At 55.2% G+C, this 27888-nt stretch overlaps 1 protein-coding gene across 5 annotated transcripts in view; it reads right to left on the bottom strand.

Annotated features, from left to right (window-relative positions):
• The window catches only part of PFKFB3 (6-phosphofructo-2-kinase/fructose-2,6-biphosphatase 3), a 73938-nt gene that overhangs the window by 15700 nt on the left and 30350 nt on the right, over positions 1-27888 (bottom strand). For 3 of the 5 annotated variants that reach the window (XM_012664935.1, XM_012664938.1, XM_012664937.1), the window contains exons 1-6: positions 9145-9339; positions 2997-3122; positions 2043-2139; positions 1359-1425; positions 824-898; positions 479-535 (exon numbers count right to left, since the gene is read on the bottom strand). In XM_012664935.1, coding sequence (XP_012520389.1) covers positions 479-535; positions 824-898; positions 1359-1425; positions 2043-2139; positions 2997-3122; positions 9145-9220 — 498 coding nt within the window. In that variant the 5' untranslated portion in view covers positions 9221-9339. Of the gene's footprint in view, positions 1-478; positions 536-823; positions 899-1358; positions 1426-2042; positions 2140-2996; positions 3123-9144; positions 9355-27888 lie in introns of those variants that run through there. The other 2 variants (XM_012664939.1, XM_012664936.1) reach the window with 2 other exon arrangements.

The following is a 27888-nucleotide window of genomic DNA, read 5'->3' as shown; positions in this document are numbered from 1 at the left end:
AGCAGCAGGAAGAGAGTTTTACGTCCCTCCTTCCTCCCGAACTTGGAACCTTGCAGCCAGGTTGCCAAGCCCCGTAGACTCTCGTCAACACACAAGCATCCGTACCCGCCAGGCGTGACAGCAAGAGAGCAGCCTGCTGTCCCATCTGGGGGGTTGGTGAGCGGCCCTGTGTCCAGACAGCTCCGTCACCATCCGGCTGCCAAGTTCCTGCCACGGATGGAAACTGCTCTGGTCCCAACCGAGCCTGAGCACTGTCTCTGGAGACCCCAGGTAGAGCCAGCCTATCCCAGGACAGGCCTCCAGGTTGAACACTGCTGTGCATGTCCCACCTCTGGGACATGATCGACAGCAAGCTGGGGGCAGCTCGTTCTAACGGTTTAGTTACTTCTCTGAGCCTGACCGGCCCCCACTTCCCGAGACCGCAAACGTCGCTGTGGCCCAAGCCGCTGCGGGAGAGTGGGGTTCCTGGCTGTCTTACCATGATGTTGGAGGCCACAACTGTGGGGTCGTCACACACAGACTCGATGAAAAAGGCCTGGAGGAAGCAAGACGGGAAAGTTAGAAAAGAACGAACGCCACGAAGGGCCAACTGTGCCACGGGCCTGCTGTCGTCATCACGTGCAGGGAGGAAGGACGCCCTCTGTCATCGACCCCCAGGGACGTCAAAGACCCACCTCCCCAGACCCACGAGTCCTGGCGCAAGGCCCTAATTTTAGGCACCAAAACTGGGAGGCGAAGGACCAAGCAGGAATCGGGGACTCAGCTGGTCCCCGAGTGTCCTGTGTCCCGAGCTCTCTGGGGCAAGGTGACAAGCATGGCTCACCTTGAAGTCGTTTTCTTTGGCAAAATGGAGGATCATGTGTCTCCTCTCTCGAGTAGTATTGGTGGCGTCAAACACCTATGGGGAGAGGGGAGAGCCAGAGAGAAGAACCTAAGTTTGAATTTAACAATACTTACCAAATCCACCAGGGAAGCCAGAGCTGTCATTCCAGGAATAAGCCCCAAAATGCGCTTCCCAGGGAGTCTGTGCTCACCCACAGGCCTCTCCAGGGGCGTGCCCCCTGCCTACAGCACTCGGGGATGGCCCGAAAGCAAACCGGACAGTATGGGGTAGCAGGAGGCACACACAGAAGGGCCCCGCCCCCCTTGGAGAGGGGGAGGGTCCCGAGCCCACCCCCCGACGGCCTTCCTGAGTCACTGAGCAGCCCTGGCCTCTGCTTCCCTCCACCCTCAGGGCCAGAGGCACGTGTCCCTGTTCTAGCGCCCCTCGATGGCTCTTGGCACTGCCCAGGCCAGCAAGGCCATCACCCCCCTGCTATGGGACTGGAGACCGAGCCGGCTGCATCCCCTAGACTTACCGCAATTTGTCCTCCTTCCTTTGCCAGGTAACTTTTGACATCTCTCAAGGCAGCTAAGGCACACTGCCTGCAGCACGCAGAAAGAGAAGCCACAAGTCAGCACAAGCCTGTCCCCCAGGAGGCCCAAGCACCCCCATCACAAGCGGCGACAGAGCCACTGGCCACGCTATGTCCAAAGTGCTCCATGCCGGGCCGGGCTGGCCGGGCCTCCTCGGGCCCAGAGGCTTCCAACCTGAGGCCCGGCGTGGTGCTGGTGTCTGGGGAACCGTGCCCTTGGGGAGCCCAGAGCCACCCACAAAGTCTCCCCAAGCTGGCCTGGCATCGGGGGCTTTACCAGCCCACCAGGTGACTCAAACTTTCAGCTAGGTCTAAACACGGTCACGCAAGGGTTTCATGACCAACTTGTGCTCAACGCAAAGTCCTTTTCAAACGTAAACAGGCGCTTCCGATGAAAAGGACTTCACCCACTCTCAGCGAGAGGTGGTCGCTGCTGAGCTGACACCAGCTGAGCTAGACCATCGGGGGACAGGTCGAAGCAGTGAGTCTCAGGACAAGAGACCCATCACCCCGCCGGCCGGCTCTGACGGCCACACCGCAGGCCAGCGTCCGCCTGCTCTTACAGAACTGGCTCGTGAACAGAGCCAGCCCAAACCGGAGGCCTCCACGCAACGCAGCCTTCCTTACTTTCGGACTTTCATGGCTTCTTCGTTGTCGGGGCGAAAGAAGTTGTAGGAGCTGTACTGCTTCACGGCCTCGCGGCGGTACTCGCCCACGTTGAACACTGCGGACGGGAAGAGGAGGACAGCCGTGGATGGCCAGGCGGGGGGACAGGGCCAACTCACAGTCCCAACCAAAGAAGAGCCACCTGGCCAACCGGCGCTGATTCGAATGAGATGAGGAAGCGACAGGGAAGCCACAGTGTGGACTCACGGCGGCGTCACCACCACCGCCGGACACAGCAGGAAGGAGCAGCCCAGCTCCCCCAGGCCGAGCCACACGGCCTGACCAGTCTCCAATCCCAGTCTTACGACCTCACAGACCAGAGACCAAGACTGTAGGAATGGGGGTGGCCATGGGTGTATAGAAAACAGGGACAACCATTTCCACCAACAGCGTCGAAGAGCGAATGGGGTCTCACGCCCTCTGCCCGGTCTACGGCAGCTGTCCTCCTGCAGTGGCCGGGGACCACGTTTCATAGTTCCTGGCTCTGCTCTGGGCACGGTGGGTGACAGCAAATATAAAGTCTAGTTCCCACGCTCAAGACACACCCCACAGGGTCAAGAAGACCAGGCAGAGATGCACAAGCGCGTCACCTGCCGGCACAGGGATGTCACCCGAGTGCGACGGGAACTTAAAGGAAAAGACTCGCACTGCGCGAGGTGGCCAGAGAAAGAATGTCACGAAGGAGGTAACGTATGAGTTGGGTAGGATTTAGGGGCGTAGGAAAGAGGAGAATGGCCACTGGGGGAAACAACAGAAAAGGCAGGGCACGGACAGAGTGTGGCAGGGACCCGGCTGGGTGGGAGGTAGGCGCGGACCCCAGCATGCAGGGACGGACACACCCGGGAGCGGTCCTGCCACGAGAACCGGCAGCCGCGGCACTTGGCGTGGGGCTGCCCCGGCCCTGGCATCCCTCACCCTTCGTGGGCACGCCGATCCAGTTGAGGTAGCGGGTCAGCTTCTTCGAGATGTAGGTCTTGCCACGGGCGGGGAGCCCCACCATGACGATCACCGTGGGGGAGTTGGTCAGCTTCGGCCCACAGGCTGGGGAGAGCGACAGAGAAGAGGGTCAGCCACTGGGCACCGAAGTTTGTATTTCATCCCCATCCCAAAGCCCTTGGCATTTTATCATCCAACGGAACCACGGCTGCCTACGGCCAGAGCCCCCCAGTCACACGTCGCTGTCAGGTTCAACTCACAAAGAAAGTCCCAGTCCCAAAACCCCAACCTGATACCAGGGCCCTAAACCAGCAGGGCCCCTGGCTGCTAACACCACAGTGGAAGCGGCTCGCCCCTGGGCGTGGGGAAGGGACGCCGGCATGCGGGTGGGGGGGCGAGGTCATCACAGGTGAGAGGCTAGGGGAAGAGGGCTGTGAGATTAACGGGGGATGGGGGAGAGGTTCGCACAAGGGGCTGGGGGCCAAACTCAACACACAGGCCAGGGGCGCGTGGGCTGGGACGTGGGAGCCGGGGCCCTGAGGGCGAGAGACAGAGAGAGACAACCATCACTTCCAAACCTCCGCACAGGAGGTCTGGGCGGTCTTTTTTTAAAAAAAATTTGCTCTGTGGGCAATTTTTAAAAGTAAGAGTTTATCAAATGAAAGTAGATCAGGGACCCAGAATGCTACTCCCTACCCAGGGGACAGGTAAATCCCCCACCCCTGAGCCTCGCTGGGAAACCAGAGATGCTCTTGCCTGCCAGCTCCCTCCTGGCTTCCCCTGCTAAAGAACTGTCCCCTGCACCTCTGAACCCCAGTAAGACAAGACACCGGGAGGGAGGCTTTTCAGAAGGCAGCTAAAGGCAGCCCATCCTGGAAACCGAACGCCCAGTGCCTCCTTGGCTGCCGCCTGGCCCGAGACTCTCCGGCAACTCTCGCATCCCAGTGACAAGCCAGCTCATGAGCCAGAGGCCACCTGCCAACTCTAGCCCGGGCAGTGCCGCCCACACCCCCTGGCCGCCAAGGTCAGCGCCATCCTCACTCGCGGGCACAGGCGCCTGGCCTGCAGGGAGAGCTGGGAAAGCCGCACCGCAGAGCCGGGCAGAGGTCACCCCGCACACAGGCTCTGATGAGCAGAGAGCCTGGGCTGGGGGCTGTGGGGACAGGGGAGAGCCACCACCCCACAGACAGGCCCCCCGACTCAGAAGAGGAAGCCCCTCCTCAGGCTGGACACCCCAGCACGGTCCCGAACTGAAGTCAATGTCCAAACACCTCCCTGCAATGCCAGGATCTGCCTCCCAGACCTGGAGCCCGGGCTGGTGTAGCAGGTGTGACACACAGGGCCTTTGTCTCCTGGTTAACACTGGGGGACCACTGCGACCTTCTCAGCAGGCAGAGGGAGGCAGCAGAGAGGCCAGCAGAGGGTCAGAGCCCTCGGCTGGCATTCCCTCGGCTTCCAATGGCCCTGGGACAAACAGGTTCCTCGAAAACAGAAGCTTCTTGCTGCCCAGGGCGAGCCGGGGATGAGGAGCACCCAGTGGCCCAAATAAAGCACAAGGGGCCTCTGTATGTCCCCAGGGTGTGCAGAGACAGCCTCCCACGTGTCCAGGGTCATGCTGGCAGCTGCAGTTGACACGTCAGAAAAGTAGCAGCACCTGCTCACAGTTCCTCACTTGTGCTAGGAAACGACCCACCCACAGACCCTCCCCCAGGCCAGTGGTCCCCCCCGCCCCACCCCACTGTACTAGGCGTCCCCCACCACGCGCTGCTCCTAAGAGCACCCAGACACGCAAAGACGGCACACACGCATGCACGGCTGAGCACATGCATGCGACACTTCCGCTGGAACTGCGCCAAGGAGGCAGAGGCAGAAGCTGATTGACTTATCAAAGCAGGGATTATGTCTCTCCACTAACCGTAGGAACAAATCTGCTCTGGCAGGAGACACTTTGGGAGGGAAAAAACAAAACAGCATAGACACAGCAGAGTAAACAGCCTAGGGCAAAAGTTCAAGCTGAATTTCAAACCCAAATAAACCACCGCGCCCTTCCTCTGCATATCAGAGTATCAGAGCCTCTGCCTACACCTTCGTTTTCTGGGCCTCGAGGTCTGTCCCCACCCTGCGGGTCTCCAGCAGATGAGGAAACCACAAAGGCTTTTGACCAAATCTTGGAGTCTTATTCTGTCATCCTCCACCCCTTTTGCAAACGGACAGCACATCTCAAGTTTCTTCTTCTGGGACCCTCGGTCGTGCACAGGAGGCCACATGGAAGCCAGAAGGCCAGCTGGAGAGCACGCCAGCCGCGGTCCCTGTCACAGCGCAGCTGAGAGTCTGGCACCCCGGGTTCCACCTCCTGTTCTCCTCCCCGATTAAGGTGCTAACCTCTCTGATAATGTGCGACACGGGGACAGATGCAGGCACTCGACGGCGGCCCGCAGCCCCCCACTGGTGCCCAGAACTCGTCCTTGGGAAATAAACCACTGGCAAGACGCTTTGCTGCGGGTCCCACGCCTCCTGCAAGCCTCCTCCTACCCAGGGGCTGTGCGGGATGCTAACCAGAGGAAGATGCTACAGCATTTCCGTTCTTTTCTACAAGTCAGTGAGTCATGCTTCGATTACAAGTCCAAGAGGAAAAAATGGAAGGGGCTGTTTATAACGGACAGAGTGCTGTGGACCAAGAAGGGCCCACTCTGATGGCCTAAGGGAATGGAGGTTGTGCCCGCCCACCTACAGTAACCACCTGGACCCACTCCCACAAGGCAAGGGCAAATCAAAGCCGCACAGAACACCTGCTTTGACCCTGCAATTCCACACAGCCACCCGAAGGAGGTCTCCGCGAGAACAGGCTTCACGTGCCTGGCCCTGGGGAGACCGGGATGCCAGCACGGAAGGCGATTCAGGACACGAGGCTGTCTACTGGGCACAAACTCTCCCCTGGCATCACAGAGCAGCCCTCCCTCAAAGCCCGCTTAGGCAACATGGAGCGCCAACATCTCGGTGAGCCTGCCTCCGCGAGGCGGGGACAATGCAGGTAACCCGCACCTCTTTCAAAAGCGCCTCTGCACTCCTCCCCGGTCACCATATACGTGCTCACCCCGTACAGGCATCACTTTGCACGCACATCTTAACTAATGTCCAAGCAATCTCACCTCTGAGCAACCCCACGCCTAATGAGCAGCCCTCGCAACCCCGTGTGGTCTCAGCCAGCAACACTGAGGGACTAGGCATCACAGTGACCCAGCGACAATCTTGGGAGGCAACACAACAGCTCCATGGTGATGAGGAAGGGCCCAGAGCCACGCAAACAGCTCGAAGCCTGGCCTCACCACTTCCTGGGGCAATTCTGCCTTGGTTCCCGGTTCCCGGTTCCCGTATAGGTTTTTTGTCCCCTCCCCGCAAAATCTCTCCTAAGTGATTCTAATGTGTGGCTGGTGCCGAAAATCACTGCTGTAAACTGCAGGGGCCACCAAGGACGCATTAGGGATTTCTCTAGAACATCCACCCAACCTGTCTTCTTTACACTAGAATACTATCAGTGCGTGCTGCCCCAGCCCAGATGAAAATCTTCCTGTCAGTATTTGAGTATCTGAATCCGGAGCAAGGACAAACTGGCAGTTCGTCCCATTCCACCATAATTAAGGGGAAAAAAAGTCAGTGCTTTAAGAGGCCGTCTTTTTTCTTCCTGCTGTTCACAACAACCAGCACTGATCCCTAGCAATGCCCCCTTTGCCCTCCTGATGACGACTATTTATTTAACGCCTACTAAGTCCCAAGCACTGTCTTTGGGACTTACCAGTGCCATCCAGGAGATGGGACAATAACCTACTTTACAGACGAGGAAACTGAGGTTCTGAGTGGATACGTAACTCACTCAACTAAGACAGGACTCGGACACAGAGGCTTTTGATTTTTAGTAATGACGAGGACAAAGGACAGCCAGCTCCTGAATGCCAAGAACTCACTTCCTACTGATTCTGATGATAAATTCAGTAGGTCTCCCTGAATTATGGGTTGCAACTGAAGGAAGGAAGCTGCAGGTTCTGTAAGACACATGTACACGTGGGTGCAGCAACAGGGCCCCACTCACATGCTTGAGAAGCAGAAGCATGCAACTCGATTCTTGCTGCGGCTTCACCGCTTTGTCTGCGAATAATAATGGCCACCGCCCCAGACCACTTATAAAGACGGTGACAAGTCCAGGAGAAAGAAACCCCATCCAGTGTTCCACATGCCTTTAGAGAAGGGAGGGCAGGGTCTCCGGAAACCTGCCAAGAAATATCCTCTTTCCCCCCATTCCAGTAAGAGACAAATGTGACTACATAAACTGAGAAAGACACCCCCACTTTAAGGACGAGTAATCTCAGGCAGCGGTTATTTTTACAAGGAGGAATGTGTCCGAGACTACACCCGGAGCCCCAAACAGGGATTCCGAGAGTGGGCGGGACGGGAGACTTAATCCATCAGCTTCAGCCAGCAGCACCCCCCCCATCCCAGCTCTGAATGGGTCTGACAGGGACTCTTCGCAATCTCCCCTCTGCGTGTGAGACGTGCAGGCTGCCGGAGTCTAGGGGATCAGTTTCTGACGCCTGGAGGAAGGGCGTCTGGCTGCACGCTGGAGTCCCTCAGAGTTACTACTGAGCTCATGCCAACCAATCTCCATGCCATCAGACACTCACTCGGGACACTCTTGCCAGCTGTCCCTTGGGGGACAAGTGTGTGTAGACGCATACGGTCACACGTACTTATGTCTGTATATGTACAGGATCAACCCGTATTTGTGTGATCAACTGCAGTTTACAAGGTGCTCTATAGATAATATTTGTTTTATGCAAAACTCAAAAGTGGGGGTGGGCTGTTTCTGCATCTGGCCTTGGGCAAACCTCCCCAGGGGGGTTAAAGGGCTGCATTTCACACCATGCACAGGTTTTACACAAAGACAAGCAGAGAGTGGGTTTAGTAAGCACCTCAGGAAGGGCCAGGGAACAAGAAGCACACCTGCCAAGCCCCCAGCCCTGGGCTACTTTGCCAAGAAGGGGTCTCCTGCGGGCTCCCCTAGAACCTGCAGGCTCAGCAGAGTGGACCGGCAGACGTCCCACCCAGGGTGCACCGCGGGGGGCCTCTGCCTCTGGGGCAGGTCTGGGCGAGGCTGGTGATTCAGACCCAGACCCGGCAAGAATCCAGGGAGCTGTCACGTCCCCGGGGGGCCGTCCTGAGAAACGTGGCAGCAGAGAAGTCTTGCCAGCCGCCTGGCGCTCAGGTGCCCTCAGATGACCTGATGCCACGAGGTTTGCACCTGGATCCACGGTTATCTCTCGGGCTACGTCCTGGCCAGAGCGAAACCCCACAGGTAGCTGGCCCCTGTCCAGCCGATGGGCGCCCGGATCGTTACCTGGGAGGGCGGCGTCGCCTTCCTGCGCTTTCACCTGGGTGGGGGGCGACCGGCGGGGCCGGGCGGGGAGGGGCACTGACCGCAAATTCCGAGCACCCGGAGGGTGTGCGCCCAAGGCGCGAGACGCCGTCAACCGTGCAGTCTCCAACCCACCGACCCTCCCCAAAACCGAGGGCAAAGGTGTAGCTCCGGGTGGCTCTCCCGGCGCCCCCAGCACGAGCACCCCGATGTCGCTAGGGGGCGGGGGGATGGAAGAGGGGAGATGGGAATAGGGAGAAGTTAAAAGACAGCGGATAGAAATATAGAGGAGAGAGAGGAGAGAGAAATAGAAGAAAATATAAATACGTATCTAGAGAGAAGAGACAGAAACACGGAGGGAGGAAGAGAGGAGTACACGGGGAGCGAGAGAGGAGGAATACGCAGGAAGGAGGCAGAAACCTACAGAGGTGGAGAGAGGGATGCGAGTACAGACGGGGAGGCAGGGACCGGCGCGAACGCAAAGGGGACCCGGGCCAAAGTGGGCCGCCGGGCGGGGGTCGGGGCGGGCGGCCCTCCCCGAGCGCGCGGCTTCCGGGCCGGCGGGCAGCGACGGCGGCCGGGTCACAGCGCCCCTGTCGCCCGTCCCGGGAGGCGCAGCCCCCGCCCCCGCCCGCCGGCCCGACCCGCACGGGCGCCTCCCGCAGCGGGGCGCGGCACAAAGGGCCCCACACAATGGCCCAGCCCGCGCGGCGCACTCACATCTGGGCAGCGAGGGCCGGTGGTCGACCGGCACCCAGATCTTCTGCACCCGGCTCTGGGTCAGCTCCAGGGGCATCTTCGCGGCTGCGCGGGCGGCCGGGTCCCGGCGTGGGGCGGAGGGCGGCCCCGGAACAAAGGCGCGGAGGGGTGCGGGCGCCGGCGCGGCTCGGGGAGACGGGCTGGGGCAGGGGGATCGGCGTGCGCGGCGGAGACCGGGCGCGGGGTGCGGGGGGCGCTGGTGCGAGGTGCGCGCTCGTGCGCGACGGACAGCCGGGATGCTCGGGCGCAGTGACAGCCGGCTCCGCCGCCGGCTCGCGCGTCTTCTCTCCAGCTCTGCTGGGCCGCCCAGCGCGCCTCCCGGCCTTTTAAGAGTGGCGGCCGGCAGCCGGCGCGCGTCAGCCCGGGGCGGGCCGCATTCCCTGCCCCAGCCCCCTCCACGTGGGGCGGCGGCGCGGGCGGCCTGCTGGCGCCGCCTGCGGGCCACGGGCGGAAGCGCAGCCCGGGCCTCCGAGACGCTCTGCGCGGGGGCCACCGGTCCTCGCGCCGCTCCCAGCCCCTGTCGTGCCCTAAGGGCGCCCGCGCAGCTTTCCCGGATCATTCCACTCCCCCACCCCAACTGTGCCGGAGGAGAGCGGCGGCGCGGCGCCGTCCCGCGTGGTCCACGGACCCCCAGCCAAATCCCCCGGGACGCTGGTTAAGATGCGCACTACGGTTCGCCTTTCCAGCAGTGGGGCCCGGGCCCTGCGTTCCTGACCCGTGCTCCGAGGCAGGGGAGCCCAGGGGAGGACCCGGGCCAGAGCCGCTCCTCGACACCTGTGGGCCTTCGCGCCACGACCCCCATCCCCCGCGAGGAGGGGGCTTCCCTGGTCCTTTGATCTCACCCCGCCCACTGAGTGCTGCTCCCCTCTCCTGCCCCTAGGCCGGACCGTGGGAGGCCCGCGGGCTGGGCACGAGCAGGGGGCGGAAAGCCGGGGCTTAAAAGAGAACGAGAGGGGGACGCATCTTGGTTTTCCCACTCCCCGTGGACACCACTCAATAAACCTCTCTCGCCGAGTAGAAAAGTGAATTAAACTAGACCCCGTTCCGACCTGCAGTTCTTTTCCTGACTATAAGCCCGGAATAACTACTGGGGGCGGCACCCTGATCCTGCAAACCGCTAAAATTTATGCCGTTCACCCTGTGCACCCGGCAGCCTCCCTCGCCCTGGTGTGCGCTCGCCCTCGCTCCTGCCGGGTGCCCAACGTTTGCAGCGGTGGCGGCCCGTGACCCGAGTGCCGTCAGTGGAGGCCGTTCGGGGAAGTTGTGGGGTGCTGCGGGGGCGCGGGGACCCAACACCCGCGGGCTCGCAGCAGGCGAAGCCGCGGCCCGGCCTGGCACGGGCGCACGCTCGGCCCAGGCTGCGCTGCGACCCGAGGCACGAAGGCGGCGCTCGCGGAACCCACAGCGCGCCGAGCCCTGCGCCGAGGCAGCCACACGTCGCTCACGTCCCGCATGCTCGGCAGGGAGGGCGCCCGCGCCCAGGCGGCGGCCACGGCTGCTCCCGCCCCGCCCAGAGGCCCGGCGCCGAGCAGCGCCCACCTGGCCGGGCCCCCGGGGCCGCCCCGCCCTGGCGCTCCCTCCGACAGCTTTGCTGACGGTCCGGTTTCTGCACTCGGGCAGCTGTTCGGAAACCCGATGCATTGCATTTGGACTTGTTTTTCTGCAGCGGGAGCATATACCAGAGGCAATACCCTAGCTCGCCCAAGGGACAGTCCCAGTCCACTCCTGAAATAAGAGTGGGCGGGCTGGCCCCACCACCGGGAAGAGCTCCCACCCGGGGGCTCGCGGGATCGGGGCGTGGGGGCTGCAGGCCGTGCGCGCGGAGACTGGCTGCACCCCTGCAACGAGTGACACTGCCCCCGCGCGCTTGCTGCTTGCCCACCCGAGACTTTGCACACAACTACAGGCCAGGCAAGGGGACCAGGTGGCGTTCTTCTGCACAGCCCCCACCCTCACCCCAAGTTTGCAAACACGCAGTTGGTTTCAGCTCAGGGGGCGCCGGGGCGGGGGCTGCACTTAATCTCTTGTCCTAAGTAACGCGTCTGACCAACGGCCAGCTCTCAGGACACCAGGCAGTTGACCCGGCACTTTTCCTGGGACTGGAGCGCAGAGACTGAATTCCTCCCCGGGGTCGTCTCCTGCACCAGATAGGCCGCAGGTGGAGGGAAGTTAACTCAATCCCCCTCCTGCTTCCCTAAGTGCAAACTGGCCATGCCCAGGGGACAAGGACGAATTAGCACTGGATTTTTGTTTTGCTTTAATGGCCAGCTAGAATTCTTGCAGCGTTTACAGCCCCAGGTAAACTAAGGGAGAGTCCTCATGGGAGATAAACTTGCTCCATCACAAAATCGCTCATGAACCACCCAACTGCAACTGTATTCCAAGAACGTGAGGTTCCGGTTGACTGGTGCAGACACGCTCTGAACTTTCCCCTAGTTCTGCTAATGGCCCCGTCTTCACCCCAAACGTCACCCTCCAGGTTTCACCAATTAATTCCCCTGTCCCAGCCTGGATATCACTAACACAGTCCTTCAGAAAACACTGCCAAGAACGGGAACATTCCCCTCACACAGTGACATTCTCACAGCCGGAAGGACTCTAAGCCTAGGGCAGATGGATGACTTCTACGAGTCGGGACCGAGATCCTATTAAAGACAGGAGGAGACATCAAGAGACCCTCTTGTTTTATGGGAAGGAGTAAAGGGAGTGGAGATTAGAGCAGTCACCAGACCAGGTTAGAGGTCAAGGAAGAAAGCCAATTAGAAACAGGGTTTGCTTCTGTGGGGTTTTTTCCTCTACTTGACACAGACGGCAGGTCCCCTCTCGGGTCTCATTAAAGGCCCCCAACCCCAGGATGCTGAGCGGAATCCTAACTTAGGACACGCAGATTGCCATCCAGACCGTCTCAGCCAGAACAACCGAGCGGTTTGGAAGCAGGGAGCAGAGAAAAGACATTTGCCGTGTACGATGAGGACAATAATAGCAGGAAAGTTATTTAAAATGATCCTCTAACATGTATGAAGAACCTACCAAGCGCCTGGTGGGAGCTCACAGGGCTGAATCGCTGAGCTCAGTCCAGCCTCAGAGACAGGGCGGTGGGAGTGGTTTTCTCCCCCCGGGGGACCTTATTTCTTCCCATTCCCCTGCACCCACCAATGTCACCTAACCCTTCCCGGCGCCCCCAAAGCAAGCCCACCTCTGTGCTCCTGTGCCAGCCATAGCCAGGTTTAAACTTCAAACCACACTTGGACCCACCTCCTCCCAGGGAGGGAGAAAGAGAGGAAGGTGACAAGCTGGGGCAGGCTGTGAGAAGTCAGAAGTCACTAATTAGACTCCCAAGTGTCATTACTTGCTCCTGTGAAAAGTCGCACGTGTGCAAGAGAGAAGTGAGACACTAAGTAAAACATGGAACCAAGTAAAACCCTCCCATCGCCATCCACCAAAGACAGGGCAGAGGGGAATATTTTTTTACATAAAACATGTAGCTCATACATGGATGGGAACAGAAACTGAGGTCCACACGATGGGACATCGGGCTCGAAAAACCAATGCATGACCTGCACGGAGATGTTTATAGCAACTTTATTCGTGATTATCAAAACATGGAAGCAACCAAGAGGCCCTTCGATAGGTGAAGGATAAACCGCGGTGCATCCAGACAACGGACTATATTAATAACTCGGCACTAAAAAGAAATGAGCTACGAAGCCATGAAAAGACATGAAAGAAACTTAATGCATATGACTAAGTGAAAGATGCCCATCTGAAACGGCTACATACTGTAAGAGTCCAACTATGTGACATTCTGGAAATAGTAAAAAATAAATAAATAAATAATCAGGGGCTGGGGGAGGGAGGGAGGAAGAGGCAGAGCAGAGGGTTTCGGGCTGTGAGGCTGCCCTGGGTGGTGCTCTAGTGGCTACATGTCTTTACACACCTGTCCAAACCCACAGAATGCACAACACCAAGAGTCGCCCCAGAGCGAACTGTGGGCTCGGGGTGATGACACCATGTCAGTGTAGGTTCCTCTGTCACCATCTGATGGGGACGTGGATGGGGGGGAGGCTGCGTGTATGGGATGGGGGAGGAGGCAGAGGGGAACTCTCTGTACTTTGCCCACAGTTTTGCTGTGAACCTAAAACTGCTCTACAAAATAAGGCTTTTTTAAAAAAAATTCCTTATTTTCTACAAATATCATATACTTTTTTTTCCAGTCTAGTGGACTTAAATATCTCATTTAAGGGGGGGGAGGATTAGTAGGGTGCCCTGCGCCCATAGCCTGGCTCTGGCTGCAGGACTCAAAGTCCCAGCAAACGCTCCAGCAGGTTTCCATTTTCCTCTGCCCAGTCCTGTCCCTCCACCTCCGGGGTCCTTTCCTGTTTTTGAGGACACCCCTGAGCTCGAGACCAGGTTCCCGAAGCTGCCTGCAGGTGCTGCACATCCAGCATCACGCAGGTAACAGCTTTGAGGGGGTTTCCTGCTCCCTGTCAGCCTCCTCTCCCAACAGCAGGAGAGAGCTGTGTTATACAAGTTTTATATTATGGCTCCAAAATATTTGGTGCATGTTACAAATCAGGCACACTGTACTCTAGTTAACAGTCTTGCACCCACTCCAGTGTCCTGCTTTTCATATTTCAGCACAGCCACATAAGATGTAGCCATTGGAGGAAGCTGGGTGAAAGGTTCATGGGACTCCATGTACCGTTGTGCAACTTCTTGTGAGTCCATAGTTATTTCAAAATAAAACGTTTTTTAAAAAATCACTGATAGCTCAGCTTGCTCAAGTGCTGGGAAAAATGCATAGCTTGTGCAGACTCGGGCATGGAAGGAGGGGGGTGCTGGACAGAAAGGCAGTAGGGAGCTCTGTGGCGATTTGCATGTGTTAGCAACACCTGTGCATCTTACAAATGACACACGTATACAAACGGAATTTGCACTAATCCTGCACCCTTGAGAAAACTGAACCAAGCTCAGGCTGTATTTTCACTTGGGAGGGAGTCCATTTCTTGGCTTTCCGTAGATTTTGGGGGAGAATATCAATGAGTTTGTAAGTCTTTGTCACCAATTTGCATACTGAGAACAACACAAAGAAGAGACAGTCACATAGAGTGCAGTCGGGACTCGGAGAGGTTCATGCTGAGCCTGTCTTTCCCTGAGATGGAAGGTGGTTCGAAGCAGGGTAACTTAAGAAGTGCATTGTCCTGCTACACGAGCCAGCCTGTCCATCTTCCTGTGGTGCCCAGAGGCTATGAGATGCTCCCAGGCAATAGCTGTGTCTCAGACACTGCAGGGAAGAAGCTGCAGGTGGAATCTCAATTATCGTGGGTCCCACCAGGGAAGAGAAGGAGATGATGTAATAGCTGTCATCGTGGCCTCATGCCAAGCTCCATGCTATGACAAAGAAACAGCTCCCATGCCCAAGGGCTTGTCATTGAAGACCACAGGGGAAAATGTCCACGTGTCAGAATAAAACCAGGGACCTAAAAGAGAGGTGTTAGGTGGGGCAAGAATACGCCAAGTGCAGGCCCATGTTAGGATATTGTTTGCACGTAACTGGGAGCGGATCAACTGGGAATTCCACGTCCATCCCACTGTCCTGCAGCTTTTTCCTACTGAGTCCAAGGACACACAGAACCAAAAGCCAAGATCTCTCATTTCTTTCTACGTGCAGCAAGTATTCACCGACAGCCGGTTGCACCAGGGGCTAGAAAGCCAAGCAAGAGATGGTCCTTGCAGAATTAAGAATTTACTTTGGGCCAGGCGCGGTGGCTCACGCCTGTAATCCTAGCTCTCTGGGAGGCCGAGGCGGGCGGATTGTTTGAGCTCAGGAGTTCGAAAGCAGCCTGAGCAAGAGCGAGACCCCGTCTCTACTAAAATTAGAAAGAAATTAATTGGACAACTAAAAATATATACAAAAATTAGCCGGGCATGGTGGCGCATGCCTGTAGTCCCAGCTACTCGGGAGGCTAAGGCAGAAGGATCGCTTGAGCCCAGGAGTGTGAGGTTGCTGTGAGCTAGGCTGACGCCACGGCACTCTAGCCCGGGCAACACAGTGAGACTCTGTCTCAAAAAATAAAGAATTCACTTTGGAATTTCACAGCGTCTCCCAACACACACACGCTGGCACTCACACGCATACACACGCTGGCCTTTTCCCATAGTGCTGATAAAACTGAGGCCCAGAAATAGTAAATAAATTGCCGTGATCACATAGCGGATAAGCTGAGGAATAAAAAGCAACATCTTCAGAAAGTCTGGTATTCTCTCGAGTTTCTCCCAATTAAATCACTTTCCAACTATTAGTACAATGTTCGATCTCCTTCCCAATGGTAATGCTAACCACAAAATGTGGGGTCCAAGTGTTTTAGGTGATGTTCTCTGAGTTACACGTATTGATTTATAATGTGCAAGTGAGGATCATCTTAAGAAACTATCACAACATTAATAACTAAAACCCTACAAATGGCCCTACAGTGTCCAGTGCTTCCGAACACAAGACAACAACGAACAGCCTCTCCAAGACGCTCACCACACCTAACTGCCTCCCAGGAACGCACGACAGAGGCACACGCCTCCAACTACGGTGAGGTCAGTTTAACCAAAAATACCAGTAACAGTTTTATAAAATGAAACTGAATTAGCACTTAAAAAGAAAAAAAATGTGGAGGCGGCCTTGGGCTTTTTGTGTACTTTTCAAAGGTTTTAAGATGTCCTAATTTATTGGTCAAGCAAAAAGGAAGAAAAGGAAATACGGTCATGCGTCACTTAACCACGGGGATGTGTTCTGAGAAACGCATCGTTAGGCGATTTCATAATGCTATGGCCACCAGAGCACACTCGCGCAGACCTAGATGGCACCGTCTACCACGCTCCTAGGCTATATGTGTCGCTCCCAGGCCACAAAACCTGTAACCTGTACAGCATGTTGCTGCACCGAATACGCTAGGCAGCTGTAACACAGTGGTGAGTATTTGCGTGTCTAAACATATCTGGACTTAGAAAAGGCACGGTAAAAATGTGGTATAAAAGATAAAGAAATGGTGCACCTATGCAGGGCACCTACCGTGAATGCAGCTTGCAGGACTGGAAGTCGCTCTGGGTGAGTCAGTGAGTGGCAAGTGAATGTGAAGGCCTAGGACATTCCCGAACCCTCCTGTAGACTTTATAAACGCTGCACACAGAAGCCACACTAAATTTATTCTTAAAATACAGTAATTGTGCTATGACATCATGATGGCTCCATCACTAGGCAACAGGAATTCTTCAGCTCCATTATAATCACGGGACCCCTCATCATATATGTGGCCTGTCACTGACTAAAATGTCATTATGCGACACATGACTGTACCCCTGTATCTCCATCTTCACTCAGATTATTGGATGAATCTCACGTGTCTATTGTTAAGAAATGCATTTTTACAGAATGGCTGCCTCCCGCAGGTGTCTGATAGAATGACATTTCCATGAGCTCGAGACCAGCTCTGTCCTCTAGGAGCCACCAGCAGAGAACATACTACTTCCTAGTTGTAAAAAGAAACAGGTGAAACTAATTTCAGGAATAGATTTCATCGAACCCTAATATATCCCAGATACTATCACGTCAACACGCCGGGATGTAAAGTATTATCCAGAGATCCACTTTGGTATTACAGCCCTGGAGGACGGGAGGGAGCCGGCCTCCCAGGCGGGTGTCTGGGGAAGAGCCGTCCGGGTGGAGGACACGGGAGCAGAGGGCCGAGGTGGGACCGCTGCGCGCTCAGCAGATAGGTCAGGAGGGGAACAGCGGAAAGCCAGGCTCAAACGCTGAGAAAGTCAAGCGCTGGCGGGCACAGAGGAGAATGCGCAACGGAACTATGACCCACCGGGGCAGGGAGGGACCTTCTAAATCCACAGGTGTCTCCATCCCAAGTGCCCAGGGCCGCGTCAGCCACAGCAGGTGCTCACTAACTCCTGCTGGCTGACTGAGGACGTGTCTAGGGAGTGTGGTTGCTGCTGAGAGCAGGCTACAGGCAGGCGGTGATTTGGGGACCCTGACCTAGCCACGCGGTCAGGAACCGCGGGTCCCGGCTGAGGAAGAGGCGGGAAGCAGAGCTCCTGAGGCGGCACCCTGCCCCGGCTGTAGCTTCAACTGCTGGCTCTCAACTTCCCTTCTGTCCTCTCCCCCGAATGGTGTTTATCCGTCCTTATGAAACGAAAAGAGGAGGGTGAGCCAGAAGGCTTTGTTCTGGAAAATTCCTCTCCGAGGCTTGAAAACAAGAGGTGGAGCTAGGGTAGAAAAAGAGCAGGATGTCGGAACCGGTGACCGGGCTGCAGAAGCGGGGAGGGCCCCTCCTGCTGCAGGAAAATCACCCTCTGCCGTGACAGCGAACAAGTGGAAAATTCACTGAGAAACTGATGTGTCCGGCCGCCTTGGCTCTGCCAGAGCGGCCAGCACGGTAACCCGAACCCCCCTCCTCTGCTCCACCGCGCCCTGCGGCCTCTAATCACCACCCGCCTCCTCCTGCAGAGGGAACTCGCTGGCGAGCCCACCTGAACATCCTGCTCTGACCGGCAGCTGTGATGCCCCGGAAGTACATCGCGTGTACGCACCACTCTCTTACCAGTTTGGCTGGTGACTCAGTCTCCCCAAGCTTAGCTCTCTGGGTGCACTGCCTACATCCCGCTTCTGAAGAGGAAGGTCTGAGGACAAGACACTGGGCCACAGTGGCCCCGTGCAGGTATAGTCAGTGTCCAGGAGTCGTGACTGAGGGGCCAGCCATCTCTCTCGGACACCTCCATCTTGCTTCTTTTCATGGGAAGCCGTGGAAATATGCCCTAGAACACAAGTGGCTTTGTTTCTTGCCAGACAACGTCTCAGTGACAATATTCTGTAGACCCATGAACAACGAGAGACTGGGAAAAACCCAGACGTGCAGTGAGGCCCAGATAAACTGATGGATGAGCTCTGGGTACAGACCCATTCTAGGGTAGGGGAGATACGCCCACTACTAATCCCTGAACCCCCACCCCGTGTCTCCTGTCTAAGGGTCTCCTGAGGCCCTGACGACACTCTCCCAAATCCCGGGTGCAAAGGCCTTGGCCGTAGGGCGGGTGCCACACCCCTTCACGAGGCAAAAGACTCTCCAAGTGCATCACTGGGTACGTTGTATCTAGGTCGGCGCAAGGGGACAAGTTAGGGGGTCACTCAAACGCCTGTGGGTGGCTCCTAGGGCAGCTCCCCACCAATCCGACAATCCCTTCCGGCAGATCCCCCCCGGGCAGCCTGAGCTCGGGCTTCTGACTCCAGCTGAGGGCTCCGTCCTCAGCCAGCGCTACGGGCTAGCAGGCGTCACTGTCTCTGAGCCAAACTGATCCCCCTGGAATTTCCCCCTTGTTCTCATTCTGCCACCGGACGCAGAGCGAGCCTGTGCCCCCTTCCAACAACAGCGGCTCACCCTCGGACGCCTGTGAGCAGCTGCCACGTTCATCGAAACAGGCATTCTTCGGGCAAAGGGGCCGGCTCCTGGACTTTAGAGCAGCAGAAACGTGGTTTCCACGTGGCCCCCCCAGCAAAGGGACCCTGAGATCCACTAAAGTGAACCCACCTCATGTCAAAAGAGTCGGATCCAGGGAGAGCTCAATGTTGAGACCTAAGGTAGATGCCGAAATCAGCCGGGGACTCAAAAAGCAGCACCTGGGAAGCTCTGGCTGACCCAGGGGAGATACTCGGCCGCGACGAGCCAGGCTGTCTGGTCTCCAAAGCTTCTCCAGCGGGATCGGGAAGGCAGGAGAGAAACCGCGGGCTGCGTGGATGGGGACGTGGCCTGGGTGTCAGGGGCCCTGTCCCGGTCCGACCCTGTCCACACCTGTTCCCTTATCTGCTGATGAGTGTCTGGGTGGTCTCTAAGCATCTCTTCTGTCAATACTTCCCCAACGGCCCCGTTGTTCTCAATGAAATACAAATAGAAACTTGACAGTAATTACTATAGAACGTAGCAACAGGGACAGCTGTCCATCTTTGAATCACCAGGGCCTACCACAGTGACGGACACAGAGGAGGTGTTCAATATGCCTGATGAATGGATGTTTGCATCTGCAACAAGTCAGCTAAGCTAGAACGAGTACCACGGCCGGAAGCCACTTCCGCGAACCCTCCAGGAACCGCAGGGCTCCGAGGTGGACAGACAGCCCCTCGCTGCAAAGTGCTCTGTAAACGAGGGTGCTGGCAGGCCCGTCTACCCCAAAAGGGCCTTATGAAGACTGAATTGGATGTAAAAGTGCTCTTGGAAAAACTGTAAACTATTCAACCAATCCACAGATGGGCATTTTTTCTAACTGACCAGGTCCCCAGTGGGTGACTCAGATGTCTGAATAGATTCCCTCTGATCTTGGCTGGCCTGCGATTTGGTCTCCACCCCTTGGCTTCCTCACCGGATCAGTGACATCCACCAACACACACACATACACACACACACACATGCACACACATGCACAGACATGCGCACACGCAGACATGCATGCACACACAGCACACGCACATGCACAGACATACACACAGAAACATACGTGCACACACATGCACACACACTCGAGGCTGAGGGGAAGAGTCAACCTCAAAACAACTGATGCTCCTAACCCAGGGCTGGGGAGAACAGAAACTGGAACCAGATCACGTTCTGCTGAGGACAGGAGGGTACAGGCTCCGTGTCGCAAGTCCAGCCGGACCCACGGTGCTGACGCCCGCAGTGGAGCAACGCTGGGGTGGCAAACGCTGGCCCCCTTCCCTGCTCTGTTCCCCTCATACTTCTTCCTTCTCCCAGTGGAAAACATTCTAAAAATAGAGCCGAATCAAGCCAAAAAAATGCTGGTTTTGGACAGCGATGCCGACTACATGTTGAGAAACCTGCCCCAGCTGGCTCAACGCGTGGTGTTCCCATTAGAGGACAGGATGGTCCGTGATCGCGGGCGGTGAGACCCGAGCGTGTTCAGTTCTGTGACTCCTTTTGAGGAGGACGTTAACAAGCACATACGCCTCCAGAGAAGGGCGATCAGGGTGTGGAGCCATGCAGAGGCCACCCCCGTGGGGGACAGATAAAGAGCTGGACTGAGATGAACACCTGCTAAAACTGCGGAGCTGTCTCACATCGTGTCACTCCAGGAACAGAAATCTGAGGCTGGTTCAGAGGTACAAGGAGGCCCCTTCCTGTACAGTGGACAAGAGGCGCCAGAGAGACAGCAAATGTTTGGCCCATCACGATTCCCGGCAGCAGCCGGATGCCCACTGTCAAGAACGTTCCAGAGGGGTTCTCACAACAGCTGCAAATCAAGCTAGCTGGCCTCTGACTGGCCCCGCACGTGGAAGACCCTACGATTCTGTGGGGCCTCAGCCCCATCCCGGCTCTGCCTCCCAGCAACTCTGTGACTTTGCAGAAGACACTTGTCTGCACTTCAAGTTCAGGATGATCTCAGGGCTTCTCTTCTGTTTTAAAGTCTTCGAGTCAAGAACTGCCGTATGAAGAATCTGGGTATAAATCCGCTGACCCAGCATTTAGTCATACATTTGACCAACGTGCGTAGTCCAGTGGCAGGAGCTGCAGACTGGGCAAGACATTCATTCCTTGGTCTCGCGCTGTTGCCCAGGCTGGAGCGCAGTGGCATCATCACAGCTCACTGCAGCCTCGAACTCCTGGGCTCAAGCGATCCTCCTGCCTTGGCCTCCTAAAGTGCTGGAATTATAGGTGTCTTTACATAGTGATTAATTATGGGTATACATGAAATAACTAAATAAGATTACATAAATTTCAAGCTGTGTAGAGGCCAGACGCCAAAGGCTACCACAGGAAAAATGTTTAAAGATACATTTGTTAAAAATGCATTTATTGATTAAAAAACTGGAAACTGAAACAGACGTATTTCTAGTTGGGGTGTGAAGCCCATATCGTACTTTGTGAATCCCTGCCACAGGGACTGCTCAAGTGAGACCCCATCTCTAAAATAAATAAATAAAATGAAGACGGGAATCACAGGAAACACTGATGTTCAAATACAGGTTAATGAGAAGACGATGAGGATACATCAAAAAAGACACAAGAGCCTGCTCTAAGGGGTTCCCACTGGCCAAATCTGGTACAATCTGAGCAAGAAAATAAAGATAATAATGGCGTATAACCCAGAGAAACACCAGACCCCATGGATCCATCCAAATGTAGACAGAATGAACGAATGAGTGCAGGAGATGGGAAAGCTCCTCCTCAGAAAACAATGCAAACACACAGATGTAGAAGGAGTGATATAATTTGTAAGTAATCACTGGGTACTCACCATAGGAATAATTGTTTCACACAAGAGTCATCAAGTGGTGAACGTCTGACGAGAAACAAGATACCTGCAGAGTCTCAAAGTACCTCCCCGCAAAATACTGATCACTCAGAAGAGGAACAACTGTAATCTCACGGCAGAGCAACCTGGCAGATTCCATCCTTCAGCAAGTGGTCCAAGTTAACCTCCCCGGGCTCAAGGGCCCATGACCACTTCTCAGGTATTCCTGCCAACCGTTCAGAACCTGAATCTAATCAAAAGAGGCAACACACAGACCCACACTGAGGGATATTCTAAGAAGTAAGTGGCCTGAATCTCACACGTGCACACCTACGTCCACGGCAGCATGTTCACAACAGCAAACAGGTGGGGGCAGTGTAGTGTCTATCGACAGATGACCGGATAAGCAAAGTGTGGAACATAAAGACAGTGAAATATTACTCAGCCCAAAAAGGAAGGAAGCCCTCCGCGTGCTGCAGGAGGGGCATCCTCGAGGATAACATGATAAGTGAAATAGGCCAGACACGGAAAGACAAAGACCGTGTGCTCCCCTTGCACGAGGTCACTGGAGTAGTCAGCGTCATAAGACAGAAAGCAGAACCGTGGCTGCCAGGGTCAGGGCAGGGGGAAATGAGGATTTGTTTCACGGGTGCAGAGTTTCGGTTTCACAAGATGAGAAAGTTCTGATGTTCCATTGCACAACAACATGAATGTACTTCACACTTCTGAACTGTACACTTAAAAATGATGAAGGTGGTAACTGTTGTGTTATGTGTTCTTACCACAATTAAAAAAAATTTTTAATTGTTTTTAAAACATCAATGCCAATAAATAAATAAATCATCAACCAGTGTCTCTACTCTTCAAAAGCACCAAGGCCATGGGAGGCAGGAAAGAGTGAGGACTCTTCTACATAGAGGGAACTGATCTCCCCACAACCTGAGAGCCTGGATTAAACCCCGGGTCAGTCAAAACGTTGTTCTTTCTTTTGCTATCAATAGTTAACACTAGTGGGAACAATGCTGAGACTTAAATAAGGTCTGCATGTTACATAAATAGAACAGGATCAATGCTGATCTCCTGATTTTGATCATGATACAGTCCTTGTTTTGAGGACACTCTGAAGTATTTAGGGGCAAAGAGGCATCATGTCTGCATCTAATCTCAAAAGTTCAGAAAAAATTTTGTATTTCTCTGTCTCTATGCAAAGACACACACATATATCCACATATAAATATATTCTCTCTCCCTCTTTCTCTCTGTATACAGATGACACAGAGATGATGGGCAGGTGGATGGATGGATGGGTAGACAGATGAAGAGACAGCTACACCAGGAGTGAGTGAGGGAAAGAGGGAAGAGAGAAGGGATGATGAAACTAACAGCGTAAAACGTGAACACTTGCAGAATCTGGGTGAAAGTGCAACAGGCACGCTTTGCACTATATTTGCAACTTTTCTGCAAGCCTGAAATTCTTTCAAAACGAAGAGTTAAACCTCAAAAATGTTAAAGTTCATGCCGAGCATAAAATGGTACTAATTCTGCATACTCACCTCAAAAGGACCTCCTTCGGATGTGCAAGCTGCATACCTACGACTTCTGATCAAAATATTTACGAATCTTGAATGAACGACAAATCAGGACATTGTTATTTCAAAAACCAATGCTTCAAGATAAGGACAAACACACCTAATCTGACTCCCCGTGTGCTGGCAACAAAAGGCCTACCACAGGTGAAACCCGTGTAATTAGTAGAGAAGTAGCCTAGAATAGCTGCCTGAAACTTCTCCCATCTCACCATTCACTATGGATCACGCAGCATACTGTAAGTTATGCAGTACACGTTACTCTGTTTAGACACCGAGATGCTACTGGCAGTAGAGAAAGCAAGACAGGACAAAAAGGTGCTACCTTTTCACTTTTGAGGCAACTTTCCAGAAGCCTGTGCAACACTTGCACATTCGTCTGACTTGCCAGATTTAGTCGTCATGGCGCCACCCCTAGCTGCAAACGGGGTAGCAAATGCCCAGGAATCTGCCACCACGGGGAGAATGCTAACAGTCTGCCATAGTAGCCTTTTCCTAAAACACGCTTTGCAACAAACGCCTTCTAAAGATGGTCTTTTATCATAAAAAGAGTGAGAAAAGATACACTGAAGTTGCTTTGAGCAGTATGGTCAAAGACACGCTTCAGACAGAACCAACCATATTTGTACATTCACGCTCCAACCCACACGTACCGCGCCATTCTTGAAATTACTGTCAAAAACTCACATTTCCCTACATAACTAAAGTAAGCCAGATAGTGTGTGTTAATTACAAAATATAGACAGGTGAAGACGTACTTCACTTTACGCAGAGAAGCTGTTCACCGCTAGGACTGCAGCCACTCCCAGCTTCTTCTGGGCTGACTGAACCTTGATATAGCAGATGGGGGGAGGCGGAGACCCCCGATTTCGGAGGAAGTTGTCTTCCACCCCATCCACAGGATGAGTCGCGGCAGGACTCCCCTTCGCTGGGCACTTGCCAGGATGTGGTCGTGGGCTCAGTTCTGTTCGGTGAAGCCGCCATTGGTTTTGTATGCTGGTACAGCCAAAAGTATTCCCTAACTGATGACTATATCATGGATATATAGATTAAAATTCCAATATGAACTTCCGAATATAAACAATATAATCAAAAACAAAACAGTTTTACTTCAAATCGTATACTACCAAAACACCACCACCGAACACCTTTATATCCTGGCCTCGTGGCATCCCTGAAGCCAGAGGGTCGCCCATTGCTCTCCTGGAGCCGAGAAAACCGGGCCGGGCTCCCATCCTTCCCAATCGGCAAGACTTTACATCACTGGGAGACGGTCCCAAGTTCTTTAAAACTGGGAGCGGGGAGGAATATTGATCTAGTGCAAGCAGGTGAGGGTCTGAGCCCCACCCAGTGGCTTGTCTGGGCCTCCAGGAGGACCGTGGGTGCAGCGCCCCGGACGGAAGGTGGCTGAGACCCGAGTGGAGCCATCTGGACACCTGGGCTCCCTCTGCCACCACCGCCCCCTGGATGGCCTGTTTTTATGGCCTGCTCCCTCCACCCTTGTCAAACTTGTTTTCAGAAAAAGGTCTGACCCCCACTCGCTAGGCTTAGAGTGTCGCCCTGGTGGCACTTTAGGAGTAGAGTGGGGGAGGTCAGCTACCTGCAGAGAGGCCCAGCTCGAGGGGCCTTGTAAATGGATTACTGAGGACACTCCAGTTCCTCCTGTAATCCTGCAAGCAAGGGAGGGAACAAAGGAGAGAACTAGAGTCCTTGTGGGCTGAGAGGGATGTGTCTCAAGGTCACAGGAAACCCTCTGTCCTGTGCTCCGGCCACCTGAGTGCTGCTTCTCCCACAGTCCGCATGGGAAGCAAGAATGTGGCCTCCTGGCCACTTAAATCAGGCTCTTTGTGTCTGGGTCTCCATAGGCTGGGATCCAGGCTACTTAGCAGAGTAATCTGCGAGGAGAAAAAGAATAAACGAAGCCGACTACTAGACCCTACGTTAGACGAGGCCAACAGTCTCCAACACCAGCGCCACGTAAGCCTCACCCAACACTAAACCGCCCCCCAGACCAGGAAACCAGAATGGCCAGGACGGGCTCAGGCTGTGCCCGTTCTGGAAGCTTCTCCAGTGATGCTCACGTCTGTCTGGGTGCCGGCCACGCTCCGAGCCGCCACTGGGCCGTGCTGCCTGACTGCAAGGATTTTATCCCTCGTGGAGAAAAGAGGGACAGACGCACAGGAAGCAACTAGCAAACGAAACCGCAGTGGAGCATGGAGATGTCCTGGAGAGAATCTGCGAGTGAAAAACAGAGTCTAGAGTAAGCCCGGGCCTGAAGCTGGCGCGCCTGCCGCGTGTGCGGCCATCCTTCCCACGCGGCTTCTGACAAGCGATTCAGCGGCTCTGGGAGGTTTTTGTGTTTGTTTTGTTTTTGAGAATGAAGAACTGAGTTGCCCTTCTACAAGAAGGCTGGATAAGTTCTTAGGATACTAAACTACTAGGTGGTTTCCTGAGAAAATTCCCTGCAGCCAGAGCCCCTGGAAGTCCCCCCAAGGGGCACAGCAGATGTGGCACTGAGGACTCCATCTCCTAGGGAGGAGGCTGGGGAAGTGCGTGTGCGTGTGCATGCGTGAGTGTGAGTGCGTGTGTGTGCGAGTGTGCATGGGGACGTCTGTGCACCGTGCTCTGGAAGTCCAGGCCCTGCTGGGCTCGGCCATGGCCACTTTCTGAACCTGAGGCAACAACTGGGTCCGTGGGGACTGACAGCCACTCCGGCTGCCCCTGCTGTGAGGCAAGAGGGGCCCCTGGGGAGCTGGGAAAGGCACTGCACCGTCTGGCCAAGGCTCAGCCCTCTGCCCTCCTGGCCCTGGCCCTGGCCCCAGGGGCTGGACTGGACAGCAAACTTGACCCGCACTTGGGTGCCATCCAGCTGAGACAGCGAGACACAGGCAGTCCCACCTCCCTCCTCCACTGGCCCCCGGCCCCACAACCAGGCTTAGTCTGGTGTGGCAAAAGCCTAGAGGAGGGACAGGGCCCAAGGGGCCACCTGCATCGCCCAGCCAACGCCCTGTCTCTGGCCCGCCAGCTCGACGCCCGCTGCTATGCCAGCCACTTTGCACTTTCAAGCAAAACCCAGAGCGCTGGTGTGGAGACCTGGCCCGGGAGACCCTGGGGAAGAAAGGCGTCCACCTGCGACTTGGGAAGCTCCTGCTTCTCCCAACCACAGAGCCCAAGGATTGAAAGGCCGCCCCGCACACTGGCCCTCTTCCCTCCTGGTCCTCACGCAGGCCAGCCGTAGCTGCCAGGCCACTTGGTCACGATCACAGGCGATTCCAGTTCTGCTCTTCCCCACCTCCCCCCACTGCCACCCTCCCAGCACACATAACATAAATGTTACCATTCTAACCATTTTTAAGTGTACGGCTCAGTGGCATTAAATACACTCACACTGTGGTGCAACCATCACCCCCATCCGTCTCCAGAATGTGTCATCTTCCCCAACTGAAACCCTGTCCCCATGAAACAAACTCTCCTGATGCCCGCCCCCCAGCCCCTGGCAACCCCCATTCTACTTTCTGTCCCGTGGGCCTGACTCTAGGGACCTCACAGGAGTGGAATCATGCAGTGCGTGTCCTTTTATGTGTGGCTCATTTCACTTAGCATAAAGTCCTAGACGTTCATCCATGTTGCAGCAGGTGTCAGAATTTACGTCTCTGCAAGGCTGAATAATATCCCGTGGTGTGGGCACACCACGCCTGCTCATCCACTCGTCCCTCCACGGACACGTGGGTTGGTTGCCTCCCCCCATGGCTGTTGTGAACACAGCTGCTGCGACGGTGAGTGTGCAAATCTCTCTTCCAGCCTCTGTCTTCGCTTCCCAACTCTAATCTTTTAAAGAATGCCAGCGTCAGCCTCTGTCACACGATCAGGGCAGTCTTAGTTTTAGGGACACATTCTGCAATTCTGTTATTCACCAGAGAAGTAATGCCCAGAGGAGAACGTCTTAGTGAAGATCATTAAAAGCAAGGCGAGCAGAATGCAAAATCGTACACATTATGTGTACGATCGGCTCATATACTGGAAACAAACCAGAAGGAAACCGAAATGTTAACAATGGCCACTTCTGTTATGGGATGACGGGTGATTTCTTTCTTTATATTTTCCTGTCCTACCTACCGTGAGCCTTACTACTGTTACTGTTAGGAAAAAAATGTGATTTTTTCCCTGTCAGTCTGATTGCTTTAGGCCTGTCTGTGGGACGTGCGGTTCATGCTGACTGGCTTAGCAATCTCATTCATTCATTCATCCATCCATTTAACCATCCATTCATCCAAAATCATGCTAATCACAGACATTTTAGAGCTGATTACTCTGAACGGTTGAGTCGGTCACGACTATCACGGACTTCCACGGACTTCGATCTCAGTTTGCTAAGGGAAGCGCCTGGCCTCAAGCTAGTCACATGCTTGGGTGTCACTCGGGTGGCTCAGGGGTCATCTCGCCACTTATCGCCCCGGAGCAAACACTGGGCTTAGCCACCCCACCCTCCGCAGCCCACAGGCGGGTCTGTTGTGCCCGCCTGCAGGTCCTGTCAACCTGGCATCGGCACGCCCGGGCAAGAGGGTTCCCTGCCCACAGCCATCCACACATGCACCCTCCCAGGTGCCCACAGCTCTCAGCAGTGAACTCACTCCCGACAGTGCTCCATGCTCCAGAACACCCCCCATCCCTGCATCAAAAACGCCCCGTCAGCTCGTGTTATCGAGCTCTATCAAGCGTGGGGGGGAGATCACACTGAGGTGTGAGCGCTATTCAGTCATCGAGTAGCTTCTGAACCTCCATCCTGCCCACTGTGAGGAAAATGAAGAGGCCGGCCAGGCCC

Source organism: Propithecus coquereli, unplaced genomic scaffold (assembly GCF_000956105.1).
Source record: "Propithecus coquereli isolate 6110/MARCELLA unplaced genomic scaffold, Pcoq_1.0 Scaffold94, whole genome shotgun sequence".
Lineage (NCBI taxonomy): Eukaryota > Metazoa > Chordata > Mammalia > Primates > Indriidae > Propithecus > Propithecus coquereli.
The sequence above is the reverse complement of the archived record's forward strand: the minus strand, read 5'-3'. Positions and strand labels throughout refer to the sequence as shown.